A 25,572-nucleotide genomic window follows, 5' to 3' on the forward strand; every position below is an offset into this window, starting at 1 on the left:
AAAGTTTGCAGGTATGCTATACTTAGTGGCAGATTTATGAAGGCCTTGCGCCACGTTTACGCCGCTGTTGCGTCACGCAAGGCGGCGTAAACGTGGCGCATCCCTACGAACCATTTACAACGTGACGCATCTAGGCAGATGCGTCACGTTGTAAAGCCCTGCGCCGCTTGTGGGCGTTCCGGTGCAGGGTGGGCGTTCCGGGGCAGGTGCGCCTCGCAAAAGTGGCTGAGTGAGATCTATAAGATTTCACTCAGTCACTTTTAGGCCAATGCTGCGTCAAAAGCCTGCGCCTGCTTGAAGCAGGCGTAGGTCTTGATGCAGCATTGGTCAGATAGGGCACCCCCGAGCCTTGCTGGAGCTGCGTCGCGCTTGCGACGCAACTCCAGCAATGCGCCGCCTTTACGGCACAGATGCGTCACGCATCTGTGCCGTTTTTGCCCCATGGTGCGCCGCATTGTAAATGCGGCGCACCATGGGTGGCGGAGCTGTGGCGCACTGTGGCGCACATTAACTGGCCAGTTAACATAAATCTGCCCCATAGCATTTACAGATCACCAAAGTCTCCAAGGTCCATGGGTGGGTAGTCCAGTTCAGATGTCTTCCACATGAATCTGGTCTGTTGGCTTGTTTGCAGAAGTTTTAAATAATCTAGATATTATAACACGGGGTTGAAATGTTGTATTTTTGTGTATGCACATTCCCAGAGGTTGCTGCTCTGATTGTAAACCAATTAAAATACCTGGGATTAGGAAAACAAGTTTACACTAATAAATAAACAAAAGCGGTTCCAAAGAGACGCCGACCCACCGCGCCAATGGGATCCACCCATGGTATCGATTGACAGGTTCATGCAGCCAATGAGCGCGGCTTCCATTGCGAGGGGCGGGTCCCGCAGCACAAACCGTGCGCAGAGATGGCCGCCGCTGGGCGTGTCCGTGCCGGGAGAGGCGTGGCCTCTGCTAATGTCCGCCGCTCGTCCAATCAGAGCGGGCGGCGCGGTTTGAGCGGACGGCGGCGGGAGATGGCGGACACTGGCGGCCTCGAGGCGGCGGCCGGGCCCGAGGCGGCCCTGGCGAGCAGCGTCTTCCACAGGCTGAAGGTAGAGCGGGCGAGGCCCGGGAGCAGCGGGAGGCGTCCGTGAGGAGGGAAGGGGGAGGGCATACCAACGGGAGAGGGTAGGCATAGAGAAAGGACTACCGGGTAGACATGGAGGAAGGACTACACGTAGTGACGTTTCAGGAAAGTCTGCGGGTGTAGACACAAAGAGAGGACTGACGTCACAGGGAAGACTGCAGTGTAGACACAAAGAGAGGACTGACGTCACAGGGAAGACTGCAGTGTAGACACAAAGAGAGGACTGACGTCACAGGGAAGACTGCAGGTGTAGACACAAGGAAAGGTCTGACGTCATGCAGGTGTAGACACAGAGGACTGACGTCATGCATGTGTAGACACAAGGAGAGGACTGACGTCACAGAAAAGACTGCAGGTGTAGACACAAGGAGAGGTCTGACGTCATGCAGGTGTAGACACAGAGGTCTGACGTCATGCAGGTGTAGAAACAGAGACTGACGTCACAGGAAAGACTGCAGGTGTAGACACAAGGAGAGGTCTGATGTCACAGGAAAGACTGCAGGTGTAGACACAAGGAGAGGTCTGACGTCATGCAGGTGTAGACACAGAGGTCTGATGTCATGCAGGTGTAATCACAGAGACTTGACGTCATAGGAAAGACTGCAGGTGTAGACACAGGGAGAGGTCTGACGTCACAGGAAAGACTGCAGGTGTAGACACGAGAGGTCTGACGTCATGCAGGTGTAGACACAGGTCTGACGTCATGCAGGTGTAATCACAGAGACTGACGTCATAGGAAAGACTGCAGGTGTAGACACAAGGAGAGGTCTGACGTCACAGGAAAGACTGCAGGTGTAGACACGAGAGGTCTGACGTCATGCAGGTGTAGACACAGAGGTCTGACGTCATGCAGGTGTAATCACAGAGACTGACGTCATAGGAAAGACTGCAGGTGTAGACACAAGGAGAAGTCTGACGTCACAGGAAAGACTGCAGGTGTAGACACAAGGAGAGGTCTGACGTCATGCAGGTGTAGACACAGAGGTCTGATGTCATGCAGGTGTAATCACAGAGACTTGACGTCATAGGAAAGACTGCAGGTGTAGACACAGGGAGAGGTCTGACGTCACAGGAAAGACTGCAGGTGTAGACACGAGAGGTCTGACGTCATGCAGGTGTAGACACAGAGGTCTGACGTCATGCAGGTGTAATCACAGAGACTGACGTCATAGGAAAGACTGCAGGTGTAGACACAAGGAGAGGTCTGACGTCACAGGAAAGACTGCAGGTGTAGACACAAGGAGAGGTCTGACGTCATGCAGGTGTAGACACAGAGGTCTGACGTCATGCAGGTGTAATCACAGAGACTGACGTCATAGGAAAGACTGCAGGTGTAGACACAGGGAGAGGTCTGACGTCACAGGAAAGACTGCAGGTGTAGACACGAGAGGTCTGACGTCATGCAGGTGTAGACACAGAGGTCTGACGTCATGCAGGTGTAATCACAGAGACTGACGTCATAGGAAAGACTGCAGGTGTAGACACAAGGAGAGGTCTGACGTCATGCAGGTGTAGACACAGAGGTCTGACGTCATGCAGGTGTAGACACAGAGACTGACGTCATAGGAAAGACTGCAGGTGTAGACACAAGGAGAGGTCTGACGTCATAGGAAAGACTGCTGGTGTAGACACAAGGAGAGGTCTGACGTCACAGGAAAGACTGCAGGTGTAGACACGAGAGGTCTGACGTCATGCAGGTGTAGACACAGAGGTCTGACGTCATGCAGGTGTAGACACAAAGAGAGACTGACGTCACAGGAAAGACTGCAGGTGTAGACACAAAGAGAGGTCTGACGTCATGTATGGATGATCCTGGGGTTACAATGGAGTGCTGGGAGTCAGTCAACAGACTTGCCTTGACATAAAGTGGGTTGGTTGTGCGTAGGAGTCGCTGGCATACATTTTATAATATCATACAGGGCTTCACTATGGGAAAGATTACACTTGCAACTATTGCCAATTATGAACTATTTCTATAAACTAAGGGGCAGATTTACAAGCCCCTTGCGCCCCTTTTACGGTGCTGTTGCGTCACTTTTGTGATGCAGCAGCGGCGCAAAAGATGCGCCATTGTGCGGGATATTTACAACGTGACGCATCTGGGAGATGCATCACATTGTAAAGCCCTGCGCCAGAAGGAGGCGTTCCTGCACAGGGGGGAGGGGGAGGGGCGTTCCGGCGCAGGAACGCCTCCTAAAAGTGGCTGAGTGAAATCTATAAGATTTCACTCGGTCACTTTTGAGCCCATGCTGCGTCAAAACCCTGCGCTTGCTTGAAGCAGGCGTAAGGATTGACGCACAATTGTAAAAATAGGGCCCCCCAGAGCATTGCTGAAGTTGACGCACAATTGTAAAAATAGGGCCCCCCAGAGCATTGCTGAAGCTATGTCGCGCTTGCGACGCAACTGCAGCAATGCGCTGCTTTACGGCACAGATGCGTCATGCATCTGTGGCGTTTTTGCCCCATGGTGCACCGCATTTACGGCGCATCAATGGTGGCGCACAATAACTGGCGCATCCCTGCTGCTATGCAGGGATGCCCCAGTTATTGTAAATCTGCCCCTGACTGTGTAATTTTTACCTGTTATTGATGGAAAGCTTCCTGGTTCACTGTTGTGTTAAGTGTGTAGACATATTATTTTTGCATCCTCTCAGTGTCAGGCTTCCTTTAGGGGTTCTATTCAGAGCTACTGGAATTATGCAGAAGTGGAGGACTAAATTATGCGACTAGAAAAGCGAAATTATGCGGAATATTGCAACATGTTTTCTGATAGTATTGCTTCATTGTTTTTACATTTTTGCTCATGGTAAAACTGTCTGGAAAAAGACTTTACCTTGTTAGTACCAGTTTAACACCTAGCATCAGTAATAAGCAAATTAAAGATAATCAGTCAACCTTTGCAAAGGGCTTTACACTGCACAGGGACACGTGTCACCACATTTTTATTAAGTTATGATCTATGTGAGCTAGAAACTATTTTTGGTTAAAATCTGCATATTGTGCAGCAGAAAATGGGGCATGTGGCAAATCCATAATTATGCAGGCACTTTCCACTCCCGCACAAATCTAAGTTTCCATGCAATGGGTGTATATTCCCATAACCCACCTGATGCTCAAGGTAGACTACAATGGACTGTCCCACCAGGCACTTGTTTGACTTGATAGTCCATTTTGCTGCCAGTATCCTGATCAACACCTGCTCTAACTGCTTCAGGTTGTCCTCCCATGAACTACTAAACACTGCAGTGTCATCCAGGTAAGCCACACTGATCTCTTCTAAACCTGGTCGAACATGTTTCACAGGCGCTATAAAATGGCACAAGCATTCTTCAACAAAAAGGCTTAAACTGAAATAATCCCACTGGCGTGGAAATAAACAGTCTTCTCCGTGACACTAGGTGACAGCGATTTGCATGTAGCCACTGGGCAAATCAAGGATGCTTAGGTTTTTTGCTTCATCAAGCTGATCCGCAGCTCATCACCTCTGGGCATCGTACGTGCATCTGTTTAGTGACAACATTGAGGGGCCAGAAGTCCACACAAAAATGCAAGTCTGTGAAACCGTGCTGGGGTACCAACACTGCTGGGGTACCAACACTAATGGGCTGGCCCAAGGACTATGGGACTTATCAATAACTCCATAGTCCAACATCTTCGACTCTCCCGTTCTAATGCACCCCTGAACTCGTTCACACACATAAGTCTTGCTTTTTACTGGCAAACTATCTCCTATTTCAATGTCATAAACACAGAGAGGTGTTTAACCCTGAAGTCAGCAAAAAAGGATGGGGAAATTGGCCCAGTACCTCTCTATTCTCCTTCTGCTGCTCAGGTGTCAACACTAAGACAAGCTACTGCCCTTCCACATATTCATGTCCCTATGCTGCAAGTCAGGTAGTAGCCCACTGTTTTCAACTTCCTCAGCCATGGCTGTGATGATCACTGTGTAATCTCTCCAGATGTGAAGCTTAAGCTTGTTCACATGGAAGACCCTCCTTGACTTTCTTGTGGCATCCGTATCCACCAAGTACTTCACATCTGAAACCTTCTGCCCTACCTTGCATGGCCACACCACGTATCCTCCAAAGCTCTGGGACCAGTGGGCTTCATCACTAACACCGCTTGACTGTCCTGGTAACCAACTAGTGTCTCTTTCTTGTTCTAGCACTCTTGTCAGTTCTTGGCTTGTCTGAAGGTTTTTCTTTACTTGACCCATGTATCGTGTCGTCAACTTCCTGAGGCAGTCACATAATCCACATAGTGATGACTCGGAAGTGCCTTCCCACTCTTCTTTGACTAAGATCACTAGGCCACGCACTGGGTGCCCAAACAGAACTTCAGATGGTCTGAATCTTGCTTCCTTTTCTGGAATTTCCTTGAAAGCGAATAAGAGACATTCCAGAATATCCCTCTTCCTCTTGACGTTATTTTGGAGAGTCTCCATTGTGCTCTTAGTGTCTTGTTAAACCTTTCCATCAACCCATTAGTTTGCTGGTGGTATGTCATGGAGAAATGGTAATCTGCACCAGCTTACTCTCACACCTCTCTCATGTAAGATAATGTTGGTTTACCAATCGGAAAGCACTGCCTTTGAACATGCAACCCAAGGAACAATTCGTAGGAGAACTCTAGATACCACCTTTGCAGACATGCTCATCCGTGGTACCACCTCTGGTACGTGGTGACAGGATCCACAAGAACCAAGATATTCTTGTTGCCTGATGCTGGAAATGGAGGGCGGGGATTAAATGGATCAGCAATTTCAATTCCCACCTGCTCAAATGGAAGAATTACAACTGTTAGGTCACTAACAGTGCTTCTTACCTCCAGAGTTACCACTCAATTGGCAACTGGGAAAAGTCCCACCTAATCTGTGTCTCTGTGTTTCCATGGTCATTAGAACAGTGGATCCAACCTATCCTGTGTCTTTCTAATGCCCAAGTGTCCTGAGATGGATATTTTGTAGGCCAGTGACAACAGGAAGTTCTCTGGCTCACTATAAAGCAGTCCATCTTCCCAGCTAGCATAATGCCTTCCAACTACTTTCTTGCTGACCTGCTCCTGGGCTCCTTCTGAGTCCAAGAAGCATAGGGCATGAAACCGGTGCCATTGCAGAATTCCTCCCATTTGGGTCCTCCAGCAGCAGCTTAATAACCCTTGCAGCGCTAGCTGTGACCCATACTCCAATAATTTGTCCTTTTTAGGTCTCGCCGAGCCAGCGCATGCGCTGCTCCGAGGCATGTAGTATCGGGGTTTTCAAAGTGCTGCCACAGCAGGCTTTTGGTGGCCGAGCGCTTGCGTCCACTCGCGCAGCCGCCATCTGCCTCCCTTCCAGCGCTTCCCGGCTGACCGAGCTCAGCCGTGTATGATTCCCAATGAAGCTCCCGCAGGTGCACATCACCGTCCTATCTCCTCAATTATAATACACGTTTTTCTGTTGCGATTCCATGAATTGATGTGTATTTAATGGTTTATGATGTCACTTAGCACATATTACCGAAAGACATACAATCTTTAATTATTTATGGAAATTCAGTGATTGTTTTTGATTGATTACTTGGTGGTTTTTGCTAATTGGGTTCTCAGTAGCAATCTTGAGCGCTCCCTGCTTTATGGCATTGTCATATTGCACTCAGGCTTTCCATCTATTACTGTTAATTATAGCCTGACCCTACTCGCCACTAAAGAGCCTCTCAGTCTCACGGACACTCTCTCACGGACACTCTCTCACGGACACTCTCTCACGGACTCTCACAGACACTCTTTCACTCTCGCAGCCACTCTCTCAGACTCTCGCAGCCACTCTCTCAGACTTTCGCAGACACTATCTCAGACTCTCGCAGACACTCTCACTCAGTCTCTCACTCAGTCACTCTCTCAGTCTCTCTCTCAGTCTCTCACTCAGTCTCTCACTCAGTCTCTCACTCAGTCTCTCACTCGCAGTCTCACACACTCGCACACACACTCTCTCACACACTCTCTCACACACTCTCTCACACACTCTCTCACACACTCTCTCACACACTCTCTCACACACTCTCTCACACACTCTCTCACACACTCTCACACACTCTCTCACACACTCTCTCACACACTCTCTCACACACTCTCACACACTCTCTCACACACTCTCTCACACACTCTCTCACACACTCTCTCACACACTCTCTCACACACTCTCACACACTCTCTCACACACTCTCTCACACACTCTCTCACACACTCTCTCACACTCTCTCTCACACTCTCTCACTCCCTCTCTCACTCTCTCACAGACTGACTCTCTCTCACAGACTGACTCTCTCTCACAGACTGACTCTCTCTCACAGACTGACTCTCTCTCACAGACTGACTCTCTCACAGACTGACTCTCTCTCACAGACTGACTCTCACTGACTGACTCTCACTGACTGACTCTCTCTCACTGACTGACTCTCTCTCACTGACTGACTGACTCTCTCTCACTGACTGACTGACTCTCTCTCACTGACTGACTGACTCTCTCTCACTGACTGACTGACTCTCTCACTGACTGACTGACTCTCACTGACTGACTGACTCTCGCTAAAAGACTGACTCTCGCTAAAAGACGGACTCTCATTGACTCACTCTCTTTCACTCACTGACTGACTCACTCCCACTCTCATTCACTCTCACTGGCTGACTCTCACTCTCACTGACTAGCTCTCTCACTTTCTCACTGACTCTCACTCTCTCACTGACTGATTAACTCTCTCTCTCTCACTGACTGACTCTTTTCACTGACTGACACTCTCTCTCACTGACTGACTCTCGCTGAAAGAGTGACTCTCGCTGAAAGACTGACTCTCGCTTAAAGACTGACTCTCGCTTAAAGACTGACTCTCGCTTAAAGACTGACTCTCGCTTAAAGACTGACTCTCGCTAAAAGACTGACTCTCGCTAAAAGACTGACTCTCGCTAAAAGACTGACTCTCGCTAAAAGACTGACTCTCGCTAAAAGACTGACTCTCGCTAAAAGACTGACTCTGGCTTAAAGACTGACTCTGGCTTAAAGACTGGCTGTCTCACTGACTCACTCTCTTTCACTCACTCACTCCCACTCTCATTCACTCTCACTGGCTGACTCTCTCACTCACTCTCTCACTGACTCTCACTCTCTCACTGACTGACTCACTCTAATTCACTCTCACTGGCTGACTCTCACTGACTGACTCTCTCTCTCTCTCACTGACTCCCACTGTCTCACTGACTGACTAATTCTCTCACTCTCAATGACTGACGGACTCTCTCACTTACTCTCACTGACTGAACTTCACCCTCCTGTTATTTATGCCCCCCATAACAAAAGAAACACAACAAGCAACCATTTGGACAGGCAGATACAAGTTGCCAGCATTGAAAGGACAAAAAAACCCCAAGACATTATTTTTAATACTTTTTCAATATGGTCGTTTAGTTGTACATAATGCTTTTGGTCATATCTAAGGTAACAAAAATGCTTCTGACACTTCTTTATTATAACTTTTCAGCATGCTGCAAACTTCTATAAAGCACTGCCAAAGACATAGGTAAAGTCAATATCTCTGGCTAAACACTTATAAGTTCCCAAAGGCGAGACCTATTGGCTATGCCAATGCTTGTTTAGTGTTTCGCCAGCGGCTGCCTGGCCCACCTTTCCAAGAGGATGTGGAGTTTTCTGCCACCAATGGAATGGTCATATTTTGACCTCATCCCTTGGAACACAGGCAGCGGGCCTCCTCTCCTGTTCATATGCAGGACACTGACAAGTGACAGAAAAGGCAAAAACATTTCTCTGCGAATCCACAAATTTAGCGCTTGTGGGCGTCTTACACGGGCGGAGTCAGAAGGGGCAGAGTCAGTGAAAGCCTTCCTATCGCCACTTCTTAACATGGGTACTTTTTCTTGAGTTTTCAAACAAGACAATATAGTCTTAAAATCGTGAATACAAGAGGACATTTGTTTTTTTTTTATGTCCTTTAGCCCAGGGACCGTGTTACCAGCTTGAAATGTTATAAAACATTCTTTTTTAACTGGTCGCAAAGATTGTTTGTATGGCTTTGGGTGTTAAGGACTCTGTAGCAGAGATGGGTGTGTAAACACTCAGTGTATTATAGTGAAAGGTAACTGATTCATGCACCTGCTGCAGAGCTCTGCATGCTGTTGTTATATTGGCTGCATCACCACAAAATAGTTCACAGAAGTGCCTTGAATGGGCAGGTGCTGTCCGGTACAGAGTAGTGACACTTCTTCAATTTGTAGAGAACGCGCACTTCTTTATTTTTTATTTCCAGTCGGATCACTGCCCTACAGCTTTAAATCTCTGAGTGTAGCCTGCTGGTTACAGGTTTGTTTTAATTTCAAAAAGTTAGGTCAGTGGATTAATGGGGTTGCTGTTTGGACTCCTGTGTACTCTGCAGGTCACGAGTTTCAATCCAGGTATTATAGGTGGTGTAATATGTGTTTAATGAAAACACCTGCATGTAGTTTGCAGGGCCACCCTGTTTGATGTTAATACCTTTGCTGGTTTGACTCACTTTTTATTTCTTACAAGGTTGATAAACTGCTTACCATTAAGTAGAGTAGTTATCAACACCTATTATTATTTAGCAAAAATAATTCTGATTAAATCGTGTGCTGTGTAGGTTGTTATTATCAGTGTAATTACACACCTTGACCTGCATTCCATGCACACATTAAAAGTACACATAAACCTGAATACCTTGCATAGATGGAGCTTAATAAAGTACATTCTGTTGACAGATGGTGGCAAGCCAGCTTAGTGACTTGGATATGTTAAAGGTGATGGGGCCCAGTCCAGACCTTTGTGGAAAGTGTAAGCCAGTTCTGATATATACCAGAAAGAGTTATCATTTGCTTATTGAGCGTGACCAGGGAGGTAAGAGGTGCCCCCATCAAGGGCTTTATAGGGACGTGAAGAGCTTTACACCCTTGAAGTCTCTCCCGCCCTCCAGGGTCCGTATTACAAATCGGGCACTGTGCCCCGGTCTGTGCCCAGCCCTCCTTTAAATGGGTCCCACAACACTGCAGCAGAGTACCAGGCTGGATGCTGGAGCCCACTAGTCCAGCTTGATAACATCTCAGACTGACTCTCATACTTATCTCTTATATTTCTCTTCATCTACACTCTTACCCTCTATCCTTTCTCTCTTTTCTAAAGCCTGACGTCTTCCCACCGGCCATGTGGTTGTAGGTGGGGAAATTGTTTTTCTTTTTTTTGAAAAATAATAAAGAGGTATAAACCATAAATGGGTCCCACGGACGAAGTGGGGGATAATGGAGTCCACCTATGAGGTAGTTCCGTTGTTGTTCGGGCATTTGATTGGGGAGGAGTCCACCTATGAGGTAGTTCCGTTGCTGTTCGGGCATTTGATTGGGGAGGAGTCCACCTTTTAGGTAGTTCTGTTGTTGCTCAGGCATTTGATTCGGGAGCAGTCCTAGTTCTGTTGTTGTTCGGTCATTTGATTTGATTGGGGAGGAGTCCACTTATGAAGTACTTGTTATTGAGATTGAATGAGCGCTGGGGGAGACAACATACTCGCTGATGCGCTGGTAACTGTACCCATCAGAAACCTAGTGCAAAAATTGATTCTAAAAGCTTCCTATTGTAACCCTCATTACTATTGCTGCTAAAGTTGAATTTAAGAAATATTGCTGCTAAAAGTGATTTTAAAAAACTTTGTGTACATAGGAAATTGTGGTTCCAAAGTTGATTTTAAAAACGTTTTAACTGGAACCCTCACTGCCAGGAATAGCGCTGCTAAATCGGCGATTCTAAAACGGAGCTGAAAGTTGATTTATACACTGGACCAGAAACCTCAGTGGCAGGAAATTGTGGGGCATTTAAAAAAACTCTGAAATACCTCATTGCCGCCTCCCCGGCCCACCACCAACGCTAGGCCGGATAGTTGTGGAGGGAGGTCGGCATTCTACGACGCACACCCCAGAAGTGACTAGACTTCCGGGCCACACGCGTCACCGGTCATACGGGGACTATAAACCCATAATGCCCTCTAGTATGCGCAGCGGGCGAACCGGCGGCTCGCCGAAGGTGCGCCAAAGGTAAGCCCGTCTGCGCCTGTCCGGGCCCAGGGCCAAACCCCTTGTTGCAACTATACAATACACAAGAGATTTGTTACTCAGTATGAACTCCAACCCAAAGCGGTGTTTACACCCGCTAACCATGTCACAATGGGTAGGACCATGGAGCTGCAAATACTGTAGGGAAAGTTTTGGACCCGACATTAATCCCCTAACAAATAATCAGACAGAAGTCCTGAGATGCGGTCTCTTAAATGTCAGGTCAATGGGCAAACATGCCCTAGAAATCTATGATCTCATAACCGAGAGAGAACTGGACTGTCTATTTATGACGGAAACATGGCTGACGCCTATTAGTAACCCAGACGTCACTAATACTCTCCCACCCGGATACCTTATCTCCAGGGAGGACAGAGCAATCCAAAGGGGGAGAGGCATAGCCATTGCCTACTGTGAGACCCTAAACTGCCAGACCTTTGCAATTCCAGAACTCAAAGGGGCTGAAAAAATGGGCTTCGCCATAAAAGTGCACGACTCTTTCACCTTTACGAGCGCACTGATATACCAACCACCAGGGAAACACACTGATTTCCTGGAAAGTATTGGGACAGCCATCAGCAACCTGGCTCTCAAATCCGCCAACTTTACCTGCCTTGGGGATATAAACATACATCTCGACTGCCCCACCGACCCGGCAGCGATATGTTTTAGAGACACCATGAATGTCCTAGGCCTAACCCAGACCACAACCAGCCCCACTCATAAAGCAGGGCATATCCTGGACTGCATCTGCTCAAACCTGGGGACTCTCACTGTTAAAACACCCCAAACACTAACATGGACAGACCACAGCCTTATCCCTTTCGACATCGTAGTCATGACCGGCAAAAAGTTGAGAAACCCAGACAATACATCGGGACCCTCCAGGGCAGAACCTAGTTGGAAAACCCTGATAGAACAAGAGCCGTTCCTAACTAGAGCAGCAGAAACCAAACCCACCCCCACGGGAGACCCCACCAACGACAGCCGAACCCTCAGAGAATGGATAAATGCACTAGGCGCAGGGAACCCCAGTGCAAAGCTAGGGACCAAAAAGAAACCCTCAGCCCTCTGGTTCACTGAGGCCCTAAAAGAAGAACAAAGGAAAGTCAGGGCATTAGAACGGAAATGGCGGACCAAATATGAAGAAACCGACCAAAACAACTACAAAGCTGCACGCCGACAGTACCATGGGCAGATAAAAACTGCAAAAAAAGACTACTATACTGAAGCCATAAATAAAAGCAACAACAGGCAGAAGGAAATTTTTAAAATAATTAACACCTTTACCAACCCTAAATCCATGCAAAAAGAGATTCCCCCTCCCAAGGCTTATGAAATTCGATAGCCAACTTCTTCGAAGAAAAAATACAAAAGACTTTGCCCACCCACGAATTCACAAAGAAGAACTACCTAATGATATAGATACAAACATCACTGCCCGTTTGTCCACCTTCTGCCCGGTCAGTTTAGATGATTCAAAGGCAGAAATCTTAAAAATTAAATCAGGCTCCCCTTTTGGCCCCTGTCCTCCATATGTCCTCCACACTATGGTGGATATTGCCAACCCCATCATAAATAACATCATCAACTCCTCACTCAACTTGGGCATAGTACCAGAGGAATGGAAACTCGCTGCAGTAAAACCCCTGCAGAAAAAACAACTGACAGATCCAACCACCCTAACCAACCTACGACCTATCTCCCTACTCCCAGCTCTCTGTAAACTAACTGAAAAATTTGTGAATAGGCAACTCACAGCCTTCCTGGAGGCAAATAATATATGGCACCCAAACCAAGCAGGATTTCGGGCCCAGCACTCAACCGAATCAGCCCTCATTTTCACCGCAGAAACCTTGAAGGCAGCAATGGACCAGGGGAAAAAGGCGGTCCTGGTGCTCCTAGACCTGTCCGCGGCATTTGATACGGTTTCACATACCATCTTAGTGGACCGACTTGCCGCGGCAGGGATAGCTGGGAATGTATTGGGATGGCTAAGTTCCTTCTTAGCCAACAGGCAACAAGTGGTCACCTTAGGCCAGTTCAGGTCTGAAGAAAAACAACTCACATTAGGAGTGCCTCAGGGCTCATGCCTGAGCCCGACACTCTTCAATGTATACCTGGCCCCCCTGATCAAACTCATATCGTCCTTCGACATTTACACCATATCATACGCGGATGACAGACAGCTCATCCTGGTGATGGAGGATGACACCGTAGACAGTGAAAGAAAACTCAAGAACTGCCTCACAGCCACTTTCAAATGGATGAGGGCAAACCACCTTAAATATAACACTGAGAAAACAGAGATCGTGCCATTTGGAAAAAATAATCTGTTCAACCCCGCCCTATGGTGGCCAGAGGAAGCCAACACCCCCCCAAACACCATCACATCTGCTAGGAACTTAGGGATCAGATTTGACTCCTCTCTAACCTTCAAACATCAAGCAGTGGCAGTGGCCGGAACATGTTTCAGCCTCATAAAAGGGCTCAGGAAATTCTTTGATTTCATACCACTCCAGGCACGTAAAATGGCTGCAGTAGCACTTATAACATCGCGCCTGGACTACTGCAATAGCCTATACGCAGGGACAAACAAAACAGTCTGCCACAAACTGCAAATGGTCCAACACGCAGCGGCTAGACTGGTATTGGGCTGGAAAAACAGAACCTCAGCCACAGCAGCAATGGTAACACTACATTGGCTGCCAATCCAGAAACGGGTCCTTTTCAAAATCCTTTTAATCACCTTCAGGGCTTTCCATGGGAGGACCCAGCTACATCCAGAGCATGTTCAGACACTACTCCCCCTCGCGTAATCTAAGATCCCAAAATGCCAACCTCCTCACCATCCCTAACTTCAGACTGAAAACCAGAGGTGGAAAGGCATTGGCAGTCCTGGGATCCAAGGCCTGGAACTTCCTTCCCCCTCCCCTTCGCCAAATAGAGAAAGAAACTGAATTCAGAAAGGCCCTAAAAACATGGATATACAAACTATCCAGCACCACCTGTAAATCCCTAATCTAGAATGACAGTTCCCCTCTCATCAGCCCGACACTCCCCTGTCCCGGCCTAACCTTTCTAAAGCGCCAAGATGCTCCTTGGAGTGTAAACCGCGCTATATAAGAAATATTTACATTACATTACATTACATTGTTCGGGCGTTTGATTGGAGATGAGTCCACCTATGAGGTAGTTCTGTTATTGTTTAGGCATTTGATTGGGGAGCAGTTCACCTATGAGATAGTTCTGTTGCTCGGGCATTTGATTGGTGAGGAGTCCACCATTGAGATAGTTCTGTTGCTCGGGCATTTGATTGGGGAGCAGTCCACCTATGAGGTAGTTCTGTTGTTGCTCGGGCATTTGATTGGGGAGCAGTCCACCTATGAGGTAGTTCCGTTGCTGATTACAACTAGGCATTCATTGGTTACACAGACCCCATGTCAAATATAATAGGAGGAATCTTTGCATGGTGTAATATTTATAGATCCATTATGCACGTATGTCCACTGCTCAAACAAACTCAAACTCCTCTATACTAACCCACCACTAATCCTCTTTGGATTCCAGAGTAGCGTGCTACTTGCAAAAAAGTGCTTTGATGCTTCGTGAGGGATAAGAGCTATCTCAATATAACTGCAATATATATAGCGTGTGCCCACGTGTCTTGCCAGAGTGCTGAGGTGGCGCAGAGCTCATTTTCAACAAACTTGCCTTACCTTCCAAGTACTTTACCAGTACACTCCTCTGCCTTACCAGACTGTAACCCGAGTATGATATCCAAATTTGCCACCAGGTTATATTTGCCTGTGAGTGAAGAGCAGTCACGTGCTGTCCCTCTTAGGCCCCTCCTTGAAACACCTTTTGGGAGCTGCTCCAATCTTCTTAAGCTCAGAGGAGAGCTTTACAAGTCAGTCTTCCCTCTCTTGGAAGTTACTTTGATCTAAAAGTGCTGCTTAAAGCTTTAATTGTCCCTGGGTACGAGTTTACAGACGTCGATGTTGCATACCATTTTTTTTAAAAAATTTTTTTTTTAGTCGATCGATAGAGTGAGCTGAGGCATGCCTATGTGTGCTGTAGCCTCTGGGTGTTTAAAATAGTGTAGGCAATGCAATTTTAAGTGTGTGGTTCCTTGACTTACACGCTGTTTTTTATGTTGCAGGAGTTGGATTGTCCCCCAGTGGAGGGCCTGTTCCTAACAGAGCCGGAGACCATGCTGGAGCTGTTCTGCACCCCATCGGTGCACCGCCTCGACATCCTGGAGTGGATCTGCACACGGTAAGAGTCCAGGATAGATTTTTTACTTATTTTTATTTTAGAGGTTTTATATAGCGCTGACTGGACCCAGAGGTATCAGAGCGCTTTACAATTGTAACAGAAAGGTGTTTAAATACAGGTACAGTGTGTATAAGTACAGAAAGTTGATTCAAAAATAAGCAGTCCACATAGGATAAAGGTTACACTAGATGAAAAGTAAAAAACAATTGCTAAACACAATAAGATATACAATATAGAGGTCGCAGTTTGGTGGGAAGGTTCGATAAAATATACCTAGGAGCAAGAAGGACAAAAAATGTGCAAGAAAAACTGAAGGTCATAAGGTGTAGTGAGAAACGGGAGGTAAAGGAGAGGCAAGGAAGGGAGGGAAGGAGATAAGATTGAAGGGAAGGAGAGGGGGGGCAGGAGGGGGTTCACTAGCCGTAGGCGGAGCAGCTGAATGGGGGGATGCTGAGGAAGGCGAGGCCACTCGGGAGGTAGTTAGAAGCCCCAGTATTTATTAAGGAGAAGAAGTTTGAGTTCTTTTTTGAAGCTGGGGTAGGATGGGTTACAACGGAGGTCTGGTGGAGGGCATCCCAAATAAGTGGGGCATTGCCTGAAAAGGAGCGTGACTGAGTGGTATTCTTTTTCTGAAGGGGGGGATAAGTAGGAGGGTGTTGGAGCTTCTCAGTGATCGCGTGCAGCCTGCTTTGGTCAGTTTATTGGAGAGGTATGTCGGTGTGTTTTGGTGGAGGATTTTGTGCGTAATGCAGGCGGTTTTATAAGTGGATCTACCTTCAATGGGGAGCCATTGAGGGATTTAAGGGCGGGAGAGATGTGGTCAAATCGTTTGCAGTCTGTGATAAGCCTGGCCGCGAGGTTGAGCACTGATTTTAGAGGTGCCAGGTGTGTTTTGGGAATTCCGGTGAGGATGGCATTGCGGTAATCAATGCGCGATAGAACAAGAGATTGAACTGCTAGTTTAAAATCATCAATTGGGATGAAGGGCTTAATTCTCTTAAGGTTGCGAAGGGTAAGGAGGGCTCCTTTGGCAGAGTTTTTGATGTGTACGTTGAGAGATAGGCGGTTGTCAAGGGAGATGCCCAAGGATTTGACTGAGGTGGCTTGGGACAAGGGGCAGTTGAGGGCATTAAGGTCTGTGATCCAATTTTGAATGGGGAGCTGGTTGTTTTTTGGGGAGAAAAGAATAATTTCAGTTTTTTTAGGGTTAAGTTTGAGGTGGTTCGAGTGGAACCAGGCTTGAATTTTGATGAGGGTGTTGTTGAGGTGGAGGATGTCAGCATGGGTTTTTATCTTATGGTAGAGTTGTGTATCGTCAGAGTAAAGATGGTAGTTGATCCCGGCTTGTTTGAGAATGAGGGTGAGGGGTTCCATGAAGAGGTTAAAGAGAGAGGGAGAGAGTATGGATCCTTGCGGAACTCTTAGAGAAATGGGGGAGGGGTTCGATAAGCAGTTTTGGATTTTAATTTGTTGAGCACGGTGTTGCAGGTATGAGACAAACCAATTATGAGTCATGCCATTAAGGCCGAATCGTTCGCTAAGGACTTTGAGTAGAACAGAATGGTTAACTGTATCGAACGCTGCGGAGAGATCGAGGAGGATCAATAGGCTAGATTCGCCATTGTCGAGGGAGTGGTGAATGTCATCTATAATGTTAAGCATGGCGGTTTCGGTGCTGCAGCCTTTCCTGAAGCCAGATTGGAGGGGGTCAAGTAAGTTAAAAAGTTGAATGTGTCTGTCAAGCTGAAGGACACATTTTTCCTGGGCTTTCGAGAGAAGGGGCAGATTGGAAATAGGACGGAGGTTGTTGAGGTCATTAGGGTCAGCAGTAGGGTTTTTGAGAATGGGGGTGATTTGGCCCAGTTGTAGGGAGGAAGGGACACAGCCGGTGGCTAGGGAAGTGTTAATGATCGAGGTCCAGGAAGGGGTAATGATGTGTTTGAGATTTTGGACAAGTTTAGAGGGGAAGGGGGTCTTTGGTGTGGGAGGAGGGTTTAAGTTTTGCAATGATGTCAAAGACATCTCTTTCAGTAAGTGGCTGGAAATTATGCCAGGCGGCGTTATTTTTAAGGAGAGTGTTAGGGGGATTGGAATCGTGGAGGGAGGAGGGAATGGAGGGGATCGGGAGATCAATGTTATGTAGGATCATGGAGGGAGCAGGGGGGGGGGGTGGGAGGGATGCAGGTGAGTTAGGGGAGATGTCCAAAATGGAGGTAGGGGTCGGAGTCTGGAGGAAGGATTGTTCTATTCTAGCAATTTTTTCAGAGAAAAAGAGGGCTATTTCTTCGCATCTAGTGGTCGAGGCCAGAAGTATAGGAGGAGTGGATGAGGTTTGATTGCGAACAATGTTAAACAGTTCTCTGGGTCTATTTTTGGCTCGGTCCAGTTGTGCTCGGAAAAAGGATGCTTTTTGTTTAAAGATGTGTTTTTTATAAGATGACCTTGCAAGTCTGAGGCGAGCTAGGTGCAAAGGAGTAGCGTGTTGTCTCCACGTTCTTTCCGTCCGTCTAAGTGAGCGTCTTTCATTATTAAGCTCAGAATTGAACCATGATTTGGAAGGAATGGTTCTTTGGTTTTTAAGCTTCAGCGGGGCCAGGAGGTCCAGGGTATCCACGACTGCTTTGTTGTAGTGTTCTGTAAGCTCATTCGCGTTCAGTGAGGGAGGGATGGCGAGAAGTTGGGCATGGATTCCAGTAAATCAGGGGGGATATTATTAAGATTTCTGGACAGTTTCATGGGTTTAATGATTTTTGTGGGAGGAGGGATGGCAGAGACCGCTATAGAGAACAGAATGAGATGATGGTCGGACCGGTCGATGGGAACGATGTTGGATAGGAGGGCTAGATCTTTGCTTGTAATGATGGCATCTAGGATTGCTCCTTTGGAATGGGTCAAAGATTTACAAAGTTGCTCGAGGTTATTGATCTCGAGAAGGTTGGATAGGAGGGTGATAGAGGGGTTATTGGTCTCGTTCCAATGGAGGTTGAGGTCTCCCAGGAAAATAGGGGAGTCCTATCTAAGAGGACGGAATCCCATCACCCACCGAGGTGGCATGCTTCATCATTTGGGATCTCCTCTTGGCTGCAACATGGTGTAGCCAAGGAGCTATGACTCCTAGCACGTGTTTAGGAGGAGCTTGCAGATGTTTTAGTATGATCCGGTGGCTAGATCTCCTAAGATCGATGGAGCATGGAACAGTGTGGTGAAAGTGCGTAATGCAGTTGGTAAAGTTAGTGATTAAAATTGACTACCAGGAGAGAATAAGTTTATTAGGTATCCCTTGGTGTCAAATATTAAAAGCAGGGTACGAGCGGTCTGATAAAAGCGCGCTGGTGAAAGCAATAAGAGGGTCTACATGTTTCAGCCAATCTTGATCATAAATTGGCCTTCCTCAGGACCTGATTGTTACTACTACTGCAAAATATAAGTGAGTAAGAACTAACACAAAAAATTGCCAATATAATTGGAACGATACAACCAACTTATACCTGTGTAATACTTTTGGTAGGCACTACAGGGATATTTGGTAAACACCTGTATGCAATCGGGAGGACTACCCACCGCTCCTGGTAACAACTCAGGGCGTGCAGCAACGCTCTGTCCATCGCTACCTCGGACCCGAATCCGGTTGTCACAGTAGTGCAGTGTGGCTCTGCTATGGTAGTGCAGTGTGGCTCTGCTATGGTAGTGCAGTGTGGCTCTGCTATGGTAGTGCAGTGCGGCTCTGCTATGGTAGTGCAGTGCGGCTCTGCTATGGTAGTGCAGTGCGGCTCTGCTATGGTAGTGCAGTGCGGCTCTGCTATGGTAGTGCAGTGCGGCTCTGCTATGGTAGTGCAGTGCGGCTCTGCTATGGTAGTGCAGTGCGGCTCTGCTATGGTAGTGCAGTGCGGCTCTGCTATGGTAGTGCAGTGCGGCTCTGCTATGGTAGTGCAGTGCGGCTCTGCTATGGTAGTGCAGTGCTGCTCTGCTATGGTAGTGCAGTGCGGCTCTGGTCTCGTAGCGGGGTGCGGCTCTGGTCTCGTAGCGGGGTGCGGCTCTGGTCTCGTAGCGGGGTGCGGCTCTGCTCTCGTAGCGGGGTGCAGCTCTGGTCTCGTAGCGGGGTGCATCTCTGCTCTTGTAGCGGAGTGCGGCTTTCTCTAGTAGCACAGTGCAGCTTTCTCTCGTAGAGCCACTTTCTCTCGTAGCGCATTGCAGCTCTCTTTCTCTCATAGCGCATTGCAGCTCTCTCGAAGCGCAGTGCAGCTCTCTCGAAGCGCAGTGCAGCTCTCTCGAAGCGCAGTGCAGCTCTCTCGAAGCGCAGTACAGCTCTCTCGAAGTGCAGTGCAGCTCTGCTCTCATAGCGCAGTGCAGCTCTGCTCTCGATCGGGGTCAAGTCTAGTAGAACGTGCAAGTCCAATCTCTTACAACAGTGCAGTTCTGCTGTTGCTTCTCTAGTGCAAGTCCTCTCTAACTGTACAATGTGAGTCCATCCTTGTAGCACAGTGCAGGATTGAATTTGTTTCTTGGCGTAAGCCCTGTTTCGTTGTACAGCGTGAGTGTGTTCTCGTACCAGAATGAGAGACCTCTCTTGTAGTACAGTGCAAGTCGTCTCTTTCTTGCAGCACACGTGTTTCCCCCTCCACAGTGTTCTTGTATAGAGGCCCCTCTTTTCTTACTATTGTTTTAAGCTAATTTTTTTCTCCTCTGAGAAACATGGCACTCTGTCTAGTAATTGTCACTTCTCCCTCCATTTCCTGCTCTTCTCCCTCCTGCTGCCTGTCTTGTTTGCTCTTTCTCTTTTCACACAGGTCGCTCTGCGTTCTACTTGTGTGTTTCTCTCCGAACTCAGCTCCTTCTTCTTTTCAGTTTGATGTACCGCCTCTCTCGTAACGATGCCTTTCCTTTGTTGCAGGATTTGCCCACCACTCCAGGATCAGTTTTCTTGTCTGAAGGAGTCCCAGGCCGATGTGAAAATTAAAGGTATACCTTCTCTCTCTCCCTTCAAGAGACCTTGGTGACCTCAATGCGCTACATTTGAGGATTCATGCACTGGTCCTCGCAGCTCCCTGGCTCCGAATATAACCTTTGAATGGCAGTACAGTGGTTAGCATCAGTGGTTCTTAGCCTGTTCAGACTATAAGTGTTCGTGATTGATGTTTTGTCGTATTGTGCTGTGTTAAGTAGATCTGTCTCTTGAAGATGCTGCTGCTTACACTAGCCCTGGACTACCAGCAGATGCCCCAGGTGTGCAGGCTCCCTACATTCCAGACGCGGGGGCAGCAGGTAAAACGCATGCTCCTGTCTAGAACGAAGCCTGCCCCAAGAGCAGAGGCAAACTATGGAAGCCAGGGAATGGAACAAGCAGCTCACCTGTCTGGTAGCCCAGGGAGATATGCACAAGCAAATGGCAAATGCCAAAAGGTGTTGGAAAGAATGCTTGCATATATGTGAACCTCTGCCGACTGCCCTGCGTAGCCACCAAAATCACTTGTCTCACCCGCTGTGCCGCTCTAGACAGAGGCTCTGTTTCTTTGAGGAACAGCGCATCACGAGCTGCCAGGCAAGGCCCCCTCCATAAGGTAACACAAGCAACCCAAGACTAGTTGTGGTCTTGTTTGTGATTTTTGGCTTGGATACTGTGACTCATGGAGAAAAGGACCCACCTCTGGGCGTACACTTGACCACTTAGGGTGTTTCATCAAACAAGCAAAAGGTGGTGGAAAGGTTGTTTGCCAATACTCTAATCTACTTGAAATCACTTAGGATGGTAGAACCCCAAACCATCGAGGCCCACATTATGCAAATCAGCACTGACCCTGCTCCTCATGGGAATAGTCCATCCTGACCTGCCAAGCGAGACCCCAGAGTTAGGGCCAGATCTTGTTTTGAACAACAGAACAGCGGGCTGTACTCCTCTGTATTCTTGATAATGACAGTTTGAACAAGTTACCCATGAACGGTTGCCAAAATACTCTTATTCAGTTACTTTTGGAAACTTTTAGGTAGTCAATAGGTTGAGCAACCATCTTGTGTTCCCAGGCACAACTTAAATCTGCAGGTGAGTACGCTTGCCTCCAAAGGGGGAAGTTCTCTTGACGTACAGTTATCCCTGCTTGTGCTCACCATGAACAAGGAAACTTTGTTAGGAAAGGCATCCTCCTCTTTACTGATTGGTTCAGCTATGCACACATCATGTGTTGTTGTTTGTGGATATGGTTGTTTAGATTGTCTCCTGCGACTCTCACCAGAGCTACAGGAGATCCTGACTGAGCAGGGGGGGTGTCCCTGTTCCTTGTGGCTCTTGATGTTGCCTTCTTCTTCTCCGTCTACTACTAGACGTGCCCCGTCTTTATCTAATCGAGTCTACAGAGACCCTTCAGTCTCCAGCGAGCTTCCAGAGTGATCAGTCTTGTGAGATCAGACCCTGAATGCTCTGGTTTTAATAATCAGCCTCAAGCTTATACATTAGCTGGAACAGACATGTATGTAGTAAATAGCTCGTGAGAGGTCATTACTACAAAAGCAAATATTAAAGGATTTTAAAAGGTGTGGAATATTAAGAGCAATCCTAAAATAGTAAATACAGTTCAGACTGAAATTCTGAAAATGTTCTATCTAGTGAACTATGAGGTGATCAAGAATGTGACACATTCTCTTCTCCAAAGTCCTCCTGTGGACTGGAGCAGAGAAGAGTCGCTGGTGTGATTTATCGCGTTGCACCACCATAGGCAAGGCTTCTAAATCACGCGAGTCCTTTCTTCCTTAATCATGGAGGTGCAGCGCCTTCTGAAACTGAAATGCAGTGGACGAATAAGAACAGCAGCACAAACCCCTCACTGTCTTCTGTTTCGTTTGCCTTCCATCATTGACAAACCAGCTCTGGGTTATTTCATGCCCAAAGCTTCCTAGATCCTCAGAGTCTAAATTACTATTATTAGATTCTTGTACGGGAGTGGCGGTTCTGAAAGCGTACACAGCACCACAATGTGCAGCACCAACCATATGACAATGCTCACCAAAATGTTACTTAAGTTTGAAATCCCTTAACCCCTTCCCTGCGGGGTTTTTTCACCTCCTGTGCGGGGGGCCGCGCGCGGCGCTGGCGTGCTGGTGACGAGCTCAGCTCGTCATGAGGCACAGCGGAGCTGCACTCATGACGAGCTGAGCTCGTCACGGCCGCACCCGTTTTTCGAACGATCAGCACAGCGGGGTATTCAGCCCCGCGTGCGAACGTTCCAACGGCCGTGATGAGCTCAGCTCGTCATGAGTGCAGCTCAACCGTGCCTCATGACGAGCTCAGCTCGTCATTAGCACGCAACGGGTTAAATAACAGAAGACAAGAGGCCTTTGGTAAAACAGGAATGTTTTGTTTAAGTAAAAATTACACCCGGCAGAACATTGAACAAATTCTTGGTATAGATCATCAGAATTTTGCCTTTTGAGATTATTGCTCTCCTATCCCGTACAGGCCCGGACTGGCCATTGCGGGCACCGGGCAATCCCCCGGTGCGCTGCAAGGGTGGGGGCCGTTTTTGGGCCCTGGGGGCCGTTTTTGCAGCATTGCTGCAAAAGCGGCCCTGCAACAAAATCTGCCTAAAACCGGCCCTGGCAAAGAGCGCGGTCGGACCCCCAGGGGGCCGGCCGAGCTCTTTGCCAGGGCCGGTTTTGGTTCTCAGTCCGGCCCTGATCCCGTATGTACTTTTACTATGCTTAAAGATCTGCAGGTCATTGCCTCATTTACTTGTAAAGCGCTCTGATAACCGCAAGAGTCATGTTCGCGCTACATAAAGCTTTTGAAATTAAATAAATAAAGAAATAAAATCTACCCAAGAGTAGTTTCTGTTTCTCAAAGATTGGGAAGGACAAAGGAACTGGCTCGAGAGAATTTGCGCCAAAGTTTGTTATTGTTGTATACTTGGGTACATGGCAAGGGGGAGGCCACTGGGCAGTCTTATCAAGAAAAGAAAGTTATTTGTAGTCAAATACTATATATAGGACTGAATGTTGTCTTTCTAAAGAGATGATGTCTGTTCCATGATGAGGCCTCAGTATGTGAAGACTGCCGCAACAAATGTCGAAGTGACGATTGGTAGAGTAGGCTTTAGCTGACCTCAACAAGCGGTGCTAAGCTTTGAGCATCAGCTCCTACCATGCATGCCTCTACAACGCATGCCTTTCCCACTCATGCCTTTCCCACGCAGGCCTTTACCACGCAGGCCTTTTCCACTCATGCCTTTCCCACTCATGCCTTTCCCACGCAGGCCTTTCCCACTCATGCCTTTCCCACTCATGCCTTTCCCACTCATGCCTTTCCCACTCAGGCCTTTCCCACTCATGCCTTTCCCACTCATGCCTTTCCCACTCATGCCTTTCCCACTCATGCCTTTCCCACTCATGCCTTTCCCACTCATGCCTTTCCCACTCATGCCTTTCCCACTCATGCCTTTCCCACGCATGCCTTTCCCACGCAGGCCTTTCCCACTCATGCCTTTCCCACGCATGCCTTTCCCACGCATGCCTTTCCCACGCATGCCTTTCCCACGCAGGCCTTTCCCACGCAGGCCTTTCCCACGCAGGCCTTTCCCACGCAGGCCTTTCCCGCGCAGGCCTTTCCCGCCCATGCCTTTCCCACGCATGCCTTTCCCACGCATGCCTTTCCCACGCATGCCTTTCCCACGCATGCCTTTCCCGCGCATGCCTTTCCCGCGCATGCCTTTCCCACGCAGGCCTTTCCCACGCAGGCCTTTCCCACGCAGGCCTTTCCCACGCATGCCTTTCCCGCGCATGCCTTTCCCGCGCATGCCTTTCCCGCGCATGCCTTTCCCGCGCATGCCTTTCCCACGCATGCCTTTCCCACGCATGCCTTTCCCGCGCATGCCTTTCCCGCGCATGCCTTTCCCACGCAGGCCTTTCCCACGCAGGCCTTTCCCACGCATGCCTTTCCCACCAATGCCGTTACTACGCATGCCTTTCCCACGCATGCCTTTCCCACGCATGCCTTTCCCACGCAGGCCTTTACCACGCATGCCTTTCCCACGCAGGCCTTTCCCACGCATGCCTTTCCCACGCATGCCTTTACCACGCATGCCTTTACCACGCATGCCTTTCCCACGCATGCCTTTCCCACGCATGCCTTTCCCACGCATGCCTTTACCACGCAGGCCTATCCCACGCATGCCTTTACCACGCATGCCTTTCCCACTCATGCCTTTCCCACTCATGCCTTTACCACGCATGCCTTTACCACGCATGCCTTTCCCACGCATGCCTTTCCCACGCAGGCCTTTCCCACGCATGCCTTTCCCACGCATGCCTTTCCCACGCAGGCCTTTCCCACGCATGCCTTTCCCACGCATGCCTTTACCACGCATGCCTTTACCATGCAGGCCTATCCCACGCATGCCTTTCCCACGCATGCCTTTCCCACGCATGCCTTTCCCACGCAGGCCTATCCCACGCATGCCTATCCCACGCATGCCTTTACCACGCATGCCTTTCCCACGCAGGCCTTTCCCACGCATGCCTTTCCCACGCATGCCTTTCCCACGCAGGCCTTTCCCACGCAGGCCTTTCCCACGCAGGCCTTTCCCACGCATGCCTTTACCACGCATGCCTTTCCCACGCAGGCCTTTCCCACGCAGGCCTTTCCCACGCAGGCCTTTCCCACGCAGGCCTTTCCCACTCATGCCTTTTCCACGCAGGCCTTTCCCACGCAGGCCTTTCCCACGCAGGCCTTTCCCACGCATGCCTTTCCCACTCATGCCTTTCCCACTCATGCCTTTCCCACGCATGCCTTTACCACGCATGCCTTTCCCACGCAGGCCTTTCCCACTCATGCCTTTCCCACGCAGGCCTATCCCACGCATGCCTTTCCCACGCATGCCTTTCCCACGCATGCCTTTCCCACGCATGCCTTTCCCACGCAGGCCTTTCCCACGCATGCCTTTCCCACGCATGCCTTTCCCACGCATGCCTTTCCCACGCATGCCTTTCCCACTCATGCCTTTCCCACGCATGCCTTTCCCACGCAGGCCTTTCCCACTCATGCCTTTCCCACGCAGGCCTTTCCCACGCAGGCCT

The 25,572-nt window shown here is 48.6% G+C and overlaps 1 protein-coding gene across 2 annotated transcripts in view; it reads left to right on the forward strand.

Annotated features, from left to right (window-relative positions):
* The first annotated feature begins 944 nt into the window (after positions 1 to 944).
* Positions 945 to 25,572, forward strand: part of LOC144785740 (HAUS augmin-like complex subunit 7) — an 82,717-nt gene continuing 58,089 nt past the window's right edge. For both annotated transcript variants that reach the window (XM_078664534.1, XM_078664535.1), the window contains exons 1-3: positions 945 to 1,099; positions 15,398 to 15,513; positions 20,405 to 20,472. In XM_078664534.1, the coding sequence (XP_078520660.1) occupies positions 1,022 to 1,099; positions 15,398 to 15,513; positions 20,405 to 20,472 (262 nt within the window). In that variant the 5' untranslated portion in view covers positions 945 to 1,021. The remainder of the gene's footprint in view (positions 1,100 to 15,397; positions 15,514 to 20,404; positions 20,473 to 25,572) is intronic.

The sequence above is a fragment of the Lissotriton helveticus genome, chromosome 10, assembly GCF_964261635.1.
Source record: "Lissotriton helveticus chromosome 10, aLisHel1.1, whole genome shotgun sequence".
Lineage (NCBI taxonomy): Eukaryota > Metazoa > Chordata > Amphibia > Caudata > Salamandridae > Lissotriton > Lissotriton helveticus.